Raw genomic sequence first — 15,665 nt, forward strand, 5'->3', positions numbered from 1 at the left:
AACCATGACAATTTGTTTTGATTATGTATTTATTTATTAGTTTTTATTTATATGTTTATTTTTATTATTTATTTCACATATTGTGCTCCTCATAAGTGGATAAAAGACCTATGCTAAGCATTTCAACATTTATTTATTTTTATTCCATATTCCCCTGAACTGGGGCTGTTATACTGGCCCCAGTTACAGTGGAAATCAGTCTCTTGGCTACATATCAGAGCTGAGTCTTCTATGATCCAGCAGTTGCTGCTCTTTTCCTACACCCAGCGATCACGAGCGCTGGGTCAGAAGGAGGAAGCGCTGTTGGAATTTCCTTTTACTGTATACACAGTGCTTGTTATGTTCTGTGTATATAGTAATCGACGGCAGAGATGGTAATAAACTTCTATGGGAACCTCAGCTGTCCGTGCAGTTGCTCTACTTTGCAGTGACATTTTAGAACATCATTGCAGAGTAGAACGTGGACTACCCGAATGTATACGTTTTATGGGCAGTCTGCAAGTAGTTAATCTTCTGTGCATGCATTATTTATTCTATACAACACTTTGATGGCTTCCTTTGTGTAATTCTCCCAATTTTATACTTTTATAATTATTATTCATTGATAATGATAAGATTAATTTGAATATATTTTTGTTGTCCGCATTGATTTGTGGCTTAGTATAATAGTCCCGAGTTAGACCCAGTAGCCATTGGCAATCTCTCCTATGGGTGCTTGGATAAGTTGTCTTTCAAGATGGATTGGTGTTGTTTTTCAGATTAAATGAAGACGATGCCACTGGACGGGTTGGGGGGAGAAGTGTCTCCTTATAATTGGAGAAAGAAGCAGAACTCTATCATAAGATGTATTACTTATCGTATAATTGCTTCTATTTTTAATTATTCAAAACTTGTTGTAACGACAATGATTATTTAAGGCAGCAAAACTTAAAAATATACAGAAGTGTCCCTTCTAATATTTCTTGATTTCCGACCAATTTCTCAATAAACAAAAAGCATAACTTGCTAGTTAAACCCTCAACAGGGCGCAATACGCATCCCAAACATTGCGAGGCTACAGATAGAAATACATGACATAGACATCTATTGACAGCATATCACAAAATCATTATTTTGATTTTTTTTTTTTTTTTTAAAATAACCGGTAATTTCAGGCTACACACTTCAGGATTTGTTGAGACAAGTGAATGGGCAAGGAAAGACCAAAACCATGCTGAGACGCTGAATACGCATTGAGGGGCCACTATTGTATATATGTATATAATCCAATGCTTTGGATGTTTCATATCTGGACATATGAAAAAAATACAGTAGTAAAGTGAATGGCAAGTGAACATCTGTTTTCTGCAGTTAGGTATAAACATTCCCCAGGCTTCTTATAGATGATTTAGGGCAATTACAATACAATGGCTTAGCGCGGGGACAAGCTGCTGCATCGGGCACAGTCTGCAGCAAATCCTAATGTGTGCCACTGTAACAGAAGCTCTTTAGAACGAATTAATAATATTTTATTGCACATTTCTGTTCATCAGATTGCGCAGCATGACAGGCGGAAGAAAATCGACTGCATCATTACAACAGAGGCATGAGGAATAAATACACAGTCAAAAAAAAAACAAAAAACAATAAAAAATATAACATTTCTGCAGAAAAACAATCACCCAACAAGAGGAGCGCATCAGCACATATATGGAGCCATTACAAAGCCACTGAGGAAGCAAACATGAAATAGGAAAAAAGGGAAAAATGGGGAAGCAATTCACCGGTTGCACCTAGAGGTTCACATAGAACAAGGCTAGGCAAACCTTCAGCTGGACCAGATGCGGCTAAATTACCTTTCCCGTCATTGTTGGTCAGTAATGGGAGAGGTGATTTAGCAATGGCCGACAATGCAGAGGATTGCCTACTCTTGTAGTAAGGAAGGAAGGTCAGCAGACCAGAAACACAGGCTGGTTGATTGGATGACACATGCAATGGTAGGTTGTAAGAGGCAAGCCACGGCAGACAGACTTTCATAGAAGTTAATGTATGAAAAAGCTTACTTCATTTAGAAAGCTCACTAATTGGTCTACCGTTAAATAATCAGATTTGTCTCCATTGCTGAAAAGAAATTTATTAGAATAAGTAAGTTTCCATAGAATATAGATATGTAGCTTTATATATAAATATCTAACGACACACTGATGTAACTGCATTGAAAGTGCTAAACCGTTAGTTTTACAGTGTATCCTGCATAACCTAGGATTGTTACAGTACTTAAAAGAGAACAACCAGACAAACTATACAAAGATCCCTTTAAATCTCTAACAATCCCCATTTTGATAGTAAGAAGTTACTTGGCGTCTACGAGAGGAGCTTCTCTGCCAGTGTTCTGATGTGGTACGTACACTATAAGAAGTCTCGGGGGCACTGTTTCTCCTTGTCAACACCAACAAACTGTTGTAAAAAGATAGGTCAGGCCTTGCCACGTAATTTAGGATATTTAGTCAGATGAGAGTCTTCTCCAAAAAAACTCCATCACAGGAAGCTGTTTCAGGGTTCTTGCCCCTCATCAGTGCTAAGTAGTCTACTAATTAACTGGGTAAGAGACCTTTGACAGAGGTTTAAAGAGTATTGTTTCTCCTTTTTGAGAACTGCCTATCTAGAATAGAAAGAGGTATAGATCTGGCAATGGTCCATGGGAAAACAGTTATCCAAATTATATCTATTCTAAGAAGTAAGTTAGCTCTTTAGAAGTCACGTATTGAAGGTACCCATACAAATGAGTTAAGGTCCATTTAGAAGCCCCTCCACGACTTAGCATATCAATCCTTCCTATTGGAGGAGAGCTTAGGGAAAGAATGTCAATAAGACATTTCATTTCTTAATAATCTGAGAAGTCCACCACTTAGTACAATCAAGGGGTTACATCATGGTGATGCTCCTGACATCTCCTTATGCACTGAACGGAGGACTGTTACCATTCCCTGGTAAGTAGGTGGCTGGTAGTGCTACCTTATATCTCCTCAAGAGACATATGACCCCTTGTTATTGGAAGTGTAGACGTCCAGGAGGTTTGACTCCCAAAGATCAAAATACTACACTAGACATATGCCACACCATTTTAAAAAAGGAATACCCTTTTAATTACGTTTTTCACATCGTGGTTATTATAGGGAGAGAGGAACTCAACCAGTCTTACATTTTTAAGCTGTTCTAAACCGGATGGGGAAAGGAGGAAGTAAGTTGCTATCTTCACGTTTGTGGGTCCCGGCTGAGTCTGAACCACCCCACAAAACAGGATTTGGACGTATTCGCTGATGGGTCCATAGACTATAATGGTGCCGGCAGAGAGAATGTGGCTCTGATGTGCATCATTTTCTAGTGTATACGCCTACTAGAGGACACCCAGACGCTGTCTACTACATCTGAGTGTCTGCCTCCAGTAGGAGTATACGCCCGAAAATGATGCATGTCAGAGTGCACAATCACTCTGTCGGCACCATTATAATCTATGGCACATACATACAAATCCCGTTTTGAGGGAACCGGGCACGTGAATTGCTGCTTCAAGCAAATGTGTTCTCTTCTAATAAGAATAATCATTTTTTTGCCATTTTTTAATATTATTCTGTAATATAATTTTTCTAGTTGTTCTCTTTTAAGTAATATTCATTATAGGTTTAAAAAAAAACATTTAAAGCAAAATTATCATGAATGTGCTTCAGCAAATATAGTCTATTAATTTTGTGTTTAGATTAGTTTACAAGTTTGTTAATATCTAATCAAGCCAGTTAATCTGTAGATAGTTAGTAACAGCCAGACCGAAACAGGTGTCAGGTACATCTGTAGCATGCTGGAGTTAATGGCCTCAATTATAAAGCTCTAATGACATTTACATATTTAACCAAATGAAACATCTGTAGATGTATAAATTACATAATCGTGATCAGTTACATACAATTTATAGGAAACTAAAATCTAAACTACTTACATTTTTTTAAAGAGCTCTTCTATGTCCGTTCTGGGGCAAATCTTTTGCGTAAGTTCATAGAACTTCTCAAATGTAAAAGCAGAAGGCTCAATTTCATCATTCTGCAAAGTAGAAACAACGTACATGACATACACTAAACACATGCATGCTTCATGCACTTTTCAAAGGTTTCACAGTCAGTTAAAGGGTTATTAATACAAAACAAAAAAAAAAAAAAAGTTATCCACTAATCTAAGAGAGGGAAACTGATGCTGATCACTGGGGATCCCAACGGCTGGAACCTACAATTATCCCAAAAAAGAGGCTCATCCTCAATGGAGCGAAGGAGTGCATGCTTGATTTCTACTGTATTCATTATCTGTGCGACTCAAAGGCAGAGCATGCACATCTCCGCTTCATTCTGTACGTAGCTGTGAAGCACCATTGTCGAGATTGCTGGAGGATTAAAAAAATTACTGGGCTAGTGGGAGTCTCAAAACCTATACCCTGTTGCTTGCCTATTTGGCGCTGAACGGCTTTTTTCTGCTTTTCTGGGAGAAGTGGGATTGTATTTGGACCATAGATAAAAAAATGGTTATTCCTATCTTAGTAAGTTATAACCTGTCCATCGGATAGGTGATAATTTGCTGGTTGCTGTGGGTTAGTCAGTAGGGATCCTCAGTTACTATGAGAATAGGACTCTGAATTATCGTCTTAGAGTACAGCGATGGCCACGCATGCGCTCCATCTTTTCATTTTTGTGCTATGTGAGTGCTGGAAGTTACTAATTGTTGCACTTGTGATAACTTGCTAAGACTGCAGTAACCATTTAGGTATAGTTTCAAGGTGCAATTCCCATTCCTTAATGTATTTTCAGACCCCATGATGTAGAGTTTTCCGCTGGATCCAAGTTTTATATCTTGCTATGGTGTAATACTGAATATGAGGTCTGTGTCTTCCGGGTGCTGCTGCCTTCGCTTGCTGTCGTGTAGTATCTCAGCTCTAATTCTTTACGTTTTTTCTCTCCATGTGCTTTCCTCCTCATCTATTACCTTTAGTCTATACCCTCCCTGAGTTACTTTCTCTCCTCTCCACTACAGAACTGTGTACAACCCCTTCAATCTTGCTATCTGTAACACCGAGAGAACTGAGCGAGAGCAGAGAGAGCTGTCAGAACCAGGAACCCTGAAAGACTTGAAGCTTTTTTGTACAACCAAGGAGCCTGATAAGAATTTGCAGTAAAATAAACAATAATTATAGTTTTGTACCAAGGTGTACACAGCCTTTCAACTTCCAATCTAAGCTCATATTAAATAAAAGAGGGCGGAGAAAAATCTGGGTAGAGTCAAACGAACACATATCTTTGTTCTAGAGATGATGGTCACAGACCCCAATAACATCGATACATTTGAAGTCAACATGACACATGAGAATTTTTTTTTTAAACGAGGGTAATTCATTTCCTTCTTTTCTTGCTGCCATCTACTTTTTCTCCTTTTGTGTTGCTAGCCATCATCCCATGTCCTCTCTGCTTCCATAGTGATCATGTAGTCATGGAAGCAAATTGGAAGTCATTTCATTGCATAACATTTGCAAACACCGAGAACTTGCGACTACCAGCAGAATTAAAGGGTAAATACAATTTTACATTTTAACACAAAACAATCTACGGTAATTTACCTCTTAAAACTTCTTTAATATTAGGTGTATTTTTTAGAAATTTAAAGACAGTCCTATACCATCAAAAATGACGTTTTATGGGTATTTGCGTATGGCATTTTTCAAGCGGTTAAAAAATGCTAAATAAACACATAAAAGCATGAACATGTAAAAACAACTTACTGTTCATATATCCAGTCTCTTTCAGCTTTTTTTAACCATTTTAGTTTCACAAAGCGATTAAGAGAAGTGACCGGTCTATTCTTAAGGGGCTTCCAACTTGGAAGACACTCAATATTTTACACACACACAAATAAAATAAAATAGGCACATATACACAGACTCCAGAAAAATAGGGAGTCCTTTCTTTTGGTAAAGTTTTTCTACTTAAATCTAATAATTTATTATCTCCATTTTGGTAAGAAAACAGATTAAATGCAGGAAAGTTTTCTAAACTTTTCACAAATTCCATCCTCTTGTGTTTACAGAGGACCTGATAACACTCCTGACTTATCTGTAAAAGTGAATGAACCGTAATATAATAATTCTTCTATAACTGCAATGTGCCATTCCAAAACGTATGAATAAATTGACAAATGGGTGTTAACCTTCTCTTTTACATAGGGGTGTGTCCCTACACTGCTTGAGACTTGCGGCACTGACTGGACAAGAGTACGTGGCAACACAGCCCTAACTGGTACATTTCTGTTAGGAATAACACAGGAACTTGACAAAAAAGAGTTCTAAGCAAAAAAGTGAATACTAATATGTAAGTATTTACTAAAACTGACATTTCTGCATTTCTAGCAGTTCCAATTTACATATTTGCTAATAATCTCCATTTGGCTGAGTCAACCACATTCCTTGCTGCTTTGAATGTAATTCGGGATGGTCCCAAGAGCGGGCCGAAATGGTCTTACATAGGCCCGCTGGTCTTCACATTTTCTAAAACTTCAAGGGGAGGTCCCAAAGTAACATTAATTTTAATCTTAAATATCTGTCTATTTAATGTCATACTCTAATCTCTTTCATAATATACAGTACATTAATTTAAAATTCCTTATCATTCCCTCACTACGCTATTGAACGGCTTTTCTTTTTTTTTTTACTTCCTGTTTGATGACGCTTTGTTTGAGGACCTCCAGTGCTTGCCGGGATTCTCATGCCATACGTCATCAGGTGACAGAGGCTGAGGTCACTGCTGCAGCCTCTGAACCTACCTTGAAGCGAAGCGTCATCAGTGACGTCCGTTTGTGGGGCTGGGCTCTACTGAGCATGTGTCAGTTGCCATTTCTGACGTATGCTCAGTAGGACCTTGTCACTGTGCAATATTAATTTTAATGCACAGTGACAGTGCGCTCCCTCGTCAAGAAGTGATGAGCCAGCAAGAGAGTGCACTGTCAGTGCACATTGTAAACAGTGACCACCCTTTGCTCAAGCAATATCTGAGTGGTAAGAACTTAGACTCTGGATCTATTGTCTAAATATGTCAGAAAAGAAAAAGAGAACCTTAATCTCAGAAGAAAGGACTTGGATGAAAAAGAAATAAATATGTTAAAATTATGTTAATTATGGGGTTGTGCGTTTGAGTTTAAGGCCAAAAAAATGCAATAAAACTAAATAAATACCTTTCCACTTGGAAGACCTAATTCTTTAAGAACTTGAAAGATCACTTTTTCTGTTTTTCCAGATGCAAATGTTCTTGTAATACTGTAAAATAAAGGAACATATAGATGGGAAATATTCATGGCTTATCTAAAGAGTATCAAAAAGTCTAAAATAACATCAATCAATCCAAGTTTAAGTATTGCTCAGGAGATGTGGAGCGCCCGCTGAAGTTAACTGGCGTAAAACAGGCATGTTCCTTAAGAGTTATTTTCTTGAAAAATGAGAGTGTGAAGGACTTACATTACAATGTCTGCTTGATAAATCCAATGAAAGGTAATCTGCCACCAAGTTTTGGTTACCCTATCTGAGACGAGCATGATACGGGGCAGAGACCATGATTCCAGCGATGTATCAATTACTTTACAAGTTGCTGCAATTTTGATAAAATCACTGTTTTCTCTGCTACAGATCTACCAGTTCTCTGAATACTGAGCTCTGGATAATCTCTCCCATACCACTGATTGGCAGCTTTCAGTGTACACTGTGCATAGGCATAAACCTGACAATCAGTGATGGGGTCTGGTTAGACTACATGGCAGCAGATTCACTAGTCCTCTAGTGATAATCCCCTGCTGATAAAAGTGATTTTATCAAAACTGGTCTTGCAACTTGACTCCTTTCATGCTAATTAAGAGTGAGATGCAATACCAGATACAACCTATTACCAAGGGTGGCGTTGCTTCTGGAAATGGCAAAGACTGTTTTGCTCATCTCAAATAACTAAAGGTCGAATCAAAATCAGCAATGCAAGTCTATGGGTCTGTGAAATAACGGGACTGCACTCAGATGCCATCATAAATGGGTAAAATTGCATTTTACTTATTATTATTATTATTATTATTAATAAAAATTCTCTCCATTCTTGAAAGCAGGTGGATTTTAATTTTATTGTTTACTACTTGTTGCCTAGGTTATCGGCTAACTCTATGCAGTCTATCAGCAGTGGCCAGTCTCTTAAGCAAGGAGCACAGCGCTTACAAGCAGTTTGCTATAAAGCTTGTAAGCGCTGCTGTGAAGCTGGCTGGATTTCTGGACCTGGCCAACTTCACTCCCCATGCACCCCACTGATGCACCAAATCTTCAGGCCAGCGGCACTCGGATGTCATTGGCCCAAAATGTCAATCAACAGGGGTGCACTGTCTTTGGCAAGCAGGACTCTGGGAGGCTGGGAAGTTGGGCGGTCCTGAAGAGTGAACATCAGACAACCCCTTTATAGGGAGGCTGAGAAAATGAAACTATTTAGTATTTTATAGTACTGTAATAGTTAGAATAGATAAAGGTAACAAAGTAACAGAATCTACACAAACGTGGCATTGTGCTGTGCTAAACATTCATCCATAAATGGCCAACTTAGGCAATTTCCTTAACTCAGTTCCGCAGTAAAACCAACAACCGATGAACACTGACTGTGTACTTAGTCCACAATTGAGTTATAAGAGGACATTGTTAAACAGGAGATCTGGAACATCGACAAGTGACCGGACGGTAATTTGTAACAACTAAACAGTAGAGTTGGTGCAAAGTAATTCACAGGAACCAATGTATCATCCACGTCAGGAATCTGCGGCTGATCGACAGAAGCCAGGAGATCCACTTAGTGTTCCCGATCTCAAGGTTCGGGCGCAGTCTGATGGCCTTAAAAGTCAGACCGAGATCGGACTGCAATGCCCGGACTGGCCGGCGGTTCTCCTGACCCAAGTGTGACAGCTACATAGAAATACATGAAGCTGCCACGCTTGGGTAAGGAGAGCCGCCGGCCAGTCCGGGCATTACAGTCCAATCTTGGTACGATTTTCACAGCCGTCTGACTGTGCCATGAACAATGTAGAAGACCAAACCAAAATAATGAGTAAGTAAGTGATGTCAGTGAAGTAAGTGATGCTCTACACGCAGCGGCTTTACACCAGGCAGTCCTGTGCCGCTGTGGTCTTCACATTGCTGTTCATACAGCGAGTTTTTTTCCAGCAAGGAAAACCCTGCCAATCAAAAAAAAAATTGATAATGATTCATAGTAGAATTAACTCAAGACTTGACATTGTCAGGACAAAAAAGGTGGGAAAAAAAGCCTTCAAAAAACTTTTCGAAACAGTCAGGTTTGTTGGTTTTTTAAAAAAAAAAAAGTCCACATTGGGTTTCAGTAAAAAATTTGCACCAAGTTCTTTGTGTCTCTCTACATTAAACTTTGACGTGGTCTTTAGTCATAAATCAGCTAAGAAGAGCTCAGAAAACAGGTGCAGTGAGGCGGCCATACAACGAGGACGATGACGGCATTGCAATGCTCAGACTGGCCGGCGGCTCTCCTGACTTGAGCGTGATAGACTCAGAAATACATGCTGTCACGCTCGAGTTGGAAGGGCTGCCGGTCAGTCGATCAGAAGCATTGTTTGCCGCACTGCCATGCACATGACAGTGTGGCAAACACTAGATGTTCGGGCCCCCCATACAAGTGAATGGTGTCTGAGTTTGGGTACTACTCTGGTACCTGAATCTGACCTTTTTTTTACTGTTCAGCCATACCCAACGGACATGAACATCCAGGGGTTCGCCCTTCTCTACCTGTTAGACCATCCAAGCGAGCTAACTGAAGGATTCTGTTAACTTAATCCTGATCCAGCAATAGACAGTGCAACAAAGAGGCTATAGAAAGCAAATGGGACAACATTTTGAATTAAACCCAATTGCAAAAATTATTTTCCCTACAATGACATGCATTTAGATAAGAAAACAAAAATTCTTCCCAAATGTGAACAACCTCTTTAAACCTCATGTACATATCTGAATTACCACTCTAGGCACTCTAGGAGTCAAGTTCTTACATGTCACCCATAGACATTGGTCTGTGCTGCACTTTCACATGCCTTTAAATTCATGTCACAAATCATGTCATGTTCCATTAGACGGCATACTGCTGATATATACTCTCTGGGGGACAATGCCGCTGTAATAGAGTGGCAAAATATCAGTAGGAGGAATCCATAGGGACCAAGAGAACTGCGGTGCATGCTCTGAGCACGACGGCTCTGTCATATACATCAGCCCTGAAATTGTGATTCTCGGAAAGGGCGAGCAATGAGAGTAAATTACTTCTATCCCAGTGACCGCACCGGTGACGCATTCACCAAACTGTATCATCAAGAACGAAACAAGTCACCATCACTGCTCGCTGTGTTGTATACTGTAGGAACACGATGTACCGCCCATATATAAAGCCTTACCTGCGGACTGGGATTTTTCCATTTACGTTTGTGAGAAATGTGAGTTTCATCCAGCTGAAATACACAAGAATATGTCAGAAGTCTGTAATGTCGAGATAACGTAGATCAACAACATCCCATAAATAATAAAAATCTCTCATTGCCCCCAACTTGGGTGCCCACAATATCTGCCTCTTTTTCTGAATCACTATTGAAAAAAAAAATAGTGACATAGCGCACAAATTAGTGGCATGGAGGCAAATTTCTGATACGGTTCGTTTTTCAAATCCGCACAGTTTGCAAGATCTCGGCTTACTGAGAGAGAGACATGAAGCTGGAGAGATCCCAGGAAACGTGCCGGCTGAAGAAATGCCCTCACTCACTTGGAGAGTTACATGAATACTTTACCAGAGTTGTAAAAAACTTTTAAGCATTCTTTATTGCTGCTATATAAAATGTCTTGAATTATATCTATACCTTATAATACTTTTACAGTGGATAATAGTTTTCAAAACTGATGATGGTTTCTGTTACTATTATAACTCTCAAAATAAAATAAAATTGTTAAAGCCAAAATACCAATTCTAGAGGCCGCAGTACATGGGGACATAGGCTTCACACCCCACAGTCCTCTGGAGTACATGCTTGCACATAGCGTATACATGGACTATACCATGTCTGTACCTCTGACCATCTATCCATGATGCTCTTATATTTAATTTCTATCTTTTTACCTTTAATAATGATTGCCATACAGCTAGCCACAAAAATGAGTGTTACCCCCAGACAAAAATAATGTAAAAAATATTTTTTTCCAAGAAACATATTGTCCATATTTACCACGAAAGGGCCGAAAATATGAAAAACGTCTCCATCAAATTTACCACACAAAAGTAAAAAAAATGTATAAAGATGTAAATGTTGGTGAGAACAAGCTGAAAACAAGGACAAAACAATTAGTGTAGGGTTAACAGTAGTGATGAGAGAACGTGCTTGGACACAAACAGACAATCCCTGCTTGTGCTGCATCTGTCGAACAGTTACGAGACATGCAGCCGCGGGGACTCAGCAATATTATTCCAGCACGCCGAAGACACTTGGTTAGTACACAAGCATGCTCAGATAACACCTTATCCGAGCACGGTCGCTCATCACTAGTTAACACCTTTAGGAGCACTCTCTATAAATCTTTATAAAATTTAAAACTCTGCTTACACCTAGGACAGTAAACATAGCAAAGTGGCATTTTTACTGTATTAGCAGTGAGAATATGGATTCTTTACTGTACTATAGGTGAAGCTAAGGATTCTTTAGTGTACGAGGAGCGATACTGTGAAATCTATACTGTACGAGCAGTGAGACTGGATTCTTTACTGTACGAGCAGTGAGACTGTGGATTATTTACTGTACGAGCAGTGAGACCGTGAATTATTTACTGTGGAAGCAGTGAGACTGTGGATTCTTTACTGTGCGAGCAGTGAGACTGTGGATTATTTACTGTGCGAGCAGTGAGACTGTGGATTCTTTACTGTGCGAGCCGTGAGACTGTGGATTCTTTACTGTGCGAGCAGTGAGACTGTGGACTATTTACTGTATGAACAGTAAGACTGTGGATTATTTACTGTATGAACAGTGAGACTGGATTCTTTACTGTACGAGCAGTGAGACCGTGAATTATTTACTGTGGAAGCAGTGAGACTGTGGATTCTTTACTGTGCGAGCAGTGAGACTATGGATTATTTACTGTACGAGCAGTGACTGTGGATTCTTTACTGTGCGAGCAGTGAGACTGTGGATTATTTACTGTACAAGCAGTGAGACTGTGGATTCTTTACTGTGCGAGCAGTGAGACTGACTATTTACTGTAAGAACAGTAAGACTGTGGATTATTTACTGTATGAACAGTGAGACTGGATTATTTACTGTATGAGCAGTGAGACTGGATTATTTACTGTATGAGCAGTGAGACTGTGGATTCTTTACTGTATGAGCAGTGAGACTGTGGATTCTTTACTGTATGAGCAGTGAGACTGTGGATTCTTTACTGTATGAGCAGTGAGACTGTGGATTCTTTACTGTATGAGCAGTGAGACTGTGGATTCTTTACTGTATGAGCAGTGAGACTGTGGATTCTTTATTGTATGAACAGTGAGACTGTAGATTCTTTATTGTATGAACAGTGAGACTGTAGATTCTTTACTGTATGAGCAGTGAGACTGTAGATTCTTTACTGTGTTAGCAGTGAGACTGTAGATACTTTACTGTATGAGCAGTGAGACTGGATTCTTTATTGTACGAGCAGTGAGACTATGGATCCTTCATTCAACTAATGTTTTGATGGTTGCTTTACTGAACAAGGTCAAGGTGGCCCTATATGCCTTTCATGATAAACGTAAAAACACAGATTATGTGTACTAAACTCTAAGAAGTGACGCTGATACAGTTAAGTAGTCTAATTGCCATACGTGCAGACAGGAAGGAGTTTTTTCTCTAACAAGGAACAATTAGCATCGGCCTTATGGGCTTTTAATTTCTCTGGATTGACCTGTTCTGTTATAGGTGATGGACCTGTGTCTATGAAACTACTATTGCATGCCGGATGAGCCACGTTCACACCAGCTCTGATATTCACTGCACATTTAAGACTGTGCTATAAAAAAGCAGTACTTAGGCAGTATTATGTACATGTCAATATACTGGTTTTCTCTGTAAATAAAAACATTTATACCAATATATCAGTATTTACAATAATAGTCCATAAAGTGTGAACAGAGCCTTCTATGATTTGTTTTTATCTTCAATACATTCTCCAATATATTTGCAGTAAGGTGTTAAATTAAACCCTTCGCTACATTAATATGTTTATTGTGAGGCAGCAGAGGAGCCTGGCAACATATAAAATGCTGTAAACCAATAATGAGATCCTTACATCAAATTCTCAGATTACTTCTCCGGTGTTTTACATTCCTTCCCTCGTCACATTGTAATCAGTTGCCATTGTGCGGCGGGGGGCTTCCTACCCCCAAACATCTGTGACTGCGCATAATGCCGCAGTGGCGCAGTTACCACCAAGATCACCTGTCAGTTGTCACATCTACTGCACCAGGAGATCGGGGAAGATCTGTCGGATGTAAAAGGCCATAAAGGGACATGTGTGCACGGAGGGATAGTTGTAGGAGTAACTTTGGAGGGCTTGACAATTTTATGGATAGCCAAACATGAGATAATCCCTGCTGGTCTAAAAGTTCCCTGTAGATCATGACCAGGGCAGGTACTGTACAGAAATCAAGCTACCAGATGAAAGGGTCAGGCGCAGTCCTGTCTATTGAAAACCAGATGCTGCTACACATTAGTTTATTCTAGACAGGTTTTTTTTTTAATTTTATCTACATGATTATATAGGCGGTCATCTTGTCTGAGCGTCTGTTAACAATATTAAGATATGTGCTTTACAACAGCTACATGGACTATAGCCTGTAATAGACGAGCTTGATTCCTACTGATGACTGTTCTAGGCATGCTCTGTGATCTGTGCAGAGATCATTCTGCAGAGAGGGGGAAAGTGAACTGTGAACGGTGGTTCCCGTGTTATCTATATATAATTAGCTCTCACTTTTCAAATGTATTCCTGCCGGTTACAACAGCAACATGGACTATAGCCTGTAATAGACAAGCTTGATTCCTACTGATGACTTTTCTAGGCATGCTCTGTGATCTGTGCAGAGATCATTCTGCAGAGAGGGGGAAAGTGAACTGTCACCATCTCCTATTGTGAACGGTGGATCCCGTGTTATCTATATATAATTAGGTCTCACTTTTCAAACGTATTCCTGCCGGTTACAACAGCTACATGGACTATAGCCTGTAATAGACGAGCTTGATTCCTACTGATGACTGTTCTAGGCATGCTCTGTGATCTGTGCAGTATGATACTTATGTATGGTATAAGGACTCCAATGGCGTAGGGCAATCACGGCAGAGACACGCTTAGTGAAGCAAGTGATTTATATACAATTGTGTACAACAAACGTGGAAATAAGTAACGGGTTCAGAGCACAGACGTACAGCAGTACATAGCAAGGGTTCAGCGAGGATGGTGAGTTATTAGGAGTCACTGAGTACGGAATATAACTGGGTATTGCAGGCAAAGTCCAGAATCTAACAAATGTCCAGCAGGATAATGTTCAGCGGGCACCGGGTAACAGCTACTAACCAGTGTAGTAAACAGAAGTCCAGTAGTAGCGAGCCTCTGGTATGATGAGTCCAGTGGAGATCCAGTAAGGGGACCTTCAGTGGGCACAGACACTAACCGGGTACGGTAGCCAGAAGTCCATCGGTATCCAGAGGTCCCGAGAGGTAAAGTTTCCAGCAGGAAGCAGGGTTGGTCCAGAGTCACAAGATCTGGGAGAGTGACAGGGCAGGAGCACACCAGGAATCAATATACTCAAGCGATTTGCTTGTGCTTAGGGGCGGGTTTTTATGCAGCTGGAGAGGAAGTGATGTAAACGAAAACTCCATCTTAACTAAGGGCAGCTAAGAGGAAGTGATGCGACAGGGCCAAAAACTCCATCTTAACCAAGGGCAAGGTTCATTCAAAAACAGACCGGAAAGTCCTAGGATCCTGACATGCAGAGATCATTCTGCAGAGAGGGGGAAAGTGAACTGTGAACAGTGGTTCCCGTGTTATCTATATATAATTAGCTCTCACTTTTCAAATGTATTCCTGCCGGTTACAACAGCAACATGGACTATAGCCTGTAATAGACAAGCTTGATTCCTACTGATGACTTTTCTAGGCATGCTCTGTGATCTGTGCAGAGATCATTCTGCAGAGAGGGGGAAGTGAACTGTCACCATCTCCTATTGTGAACGGTGGATCCCGTGTTATCTATATATAATTAGGTCTCACTTTTCAAACGTATTCCTGCCGGTTACAACAGCTACATGGACTATAGCCTGTAATAGACAAGCTTGATTCCTACTGATGACTTTTCTAGGCATGCTCTGTGATCTGTGCAGAGATCATTCTGCAGAGAGGGGGAAAGTGAACTGTCACCATCTCCTATTGCGAATGGTGGATCCTTTGTTATTTATATATAACTAGGTCTCACTTTTCAAATTTATTCCTGGCAGTGATGATAGAGAGACTACTGATACTTCATATTTTGCAGAGATGACTTATCAGCCTAATA

General features: G+C 40.0%; 1 protein-coding gene across 10 annotated transcripts in view; it reads right to left on the bottom strand.

Moving 5' to 3' along the window:
• PLCB4 (phospholipase C beta 4) overlaps positions 1 to 15,665 on the bottom strand; it is a 380,991-nt gene that overhangs the window by 116,504 nt on the left and 248,822 nt on the right. For 8 of the 10 annotated variants that reach the window (XM_073553858.1, XM_073553856.1, XM_073553855.1 and 5 more), the window contains 4 exons: positions 10,495 to 10,548; positions 7,240 to 7,321; positions 3,974 to 4,074; positions 2,043 to 2,100 (listed from right to left, as the gene is read on the bottom strand). In XM_073553858.1, the coding sequence (XP_073409959.1) occupies positions 2,043 to 2,100; positions 3,974 to 4,074; positions 7,240 to 7,321; positions 10,495 to 10,548 (295 nt within the window). Of the gene's footprint in view, positions 1 to 2,042; positions 2,101 to 3,973; positions 4,075 to 7,239; positions 7,322 to 10,494; positions 10,549 to 14,686; positions 15,119 to 15,665 lie in introns of those variants that run through there. The other 2 variants (XM_073553859.1, XM_073553860.1) reach the window with 2 other exon arrangements.

Source organism: Dendrobates tinctorius, unplaced genomic scaffold, assembly GCF_039654945.1.
Source record: "Dendrobates tinctorius isolate UK_male_01 unplaced genomic scaffold, ASM3965494v1 ptg000203l, whole genome shotgun sequence".
Classification (NCBI taxonomy): Eukaryota; Metazoa; Chordata; class Amphibia; order Anura; family Dendrobatidae; genus Dendrobates; species Dendrobates tinctorius.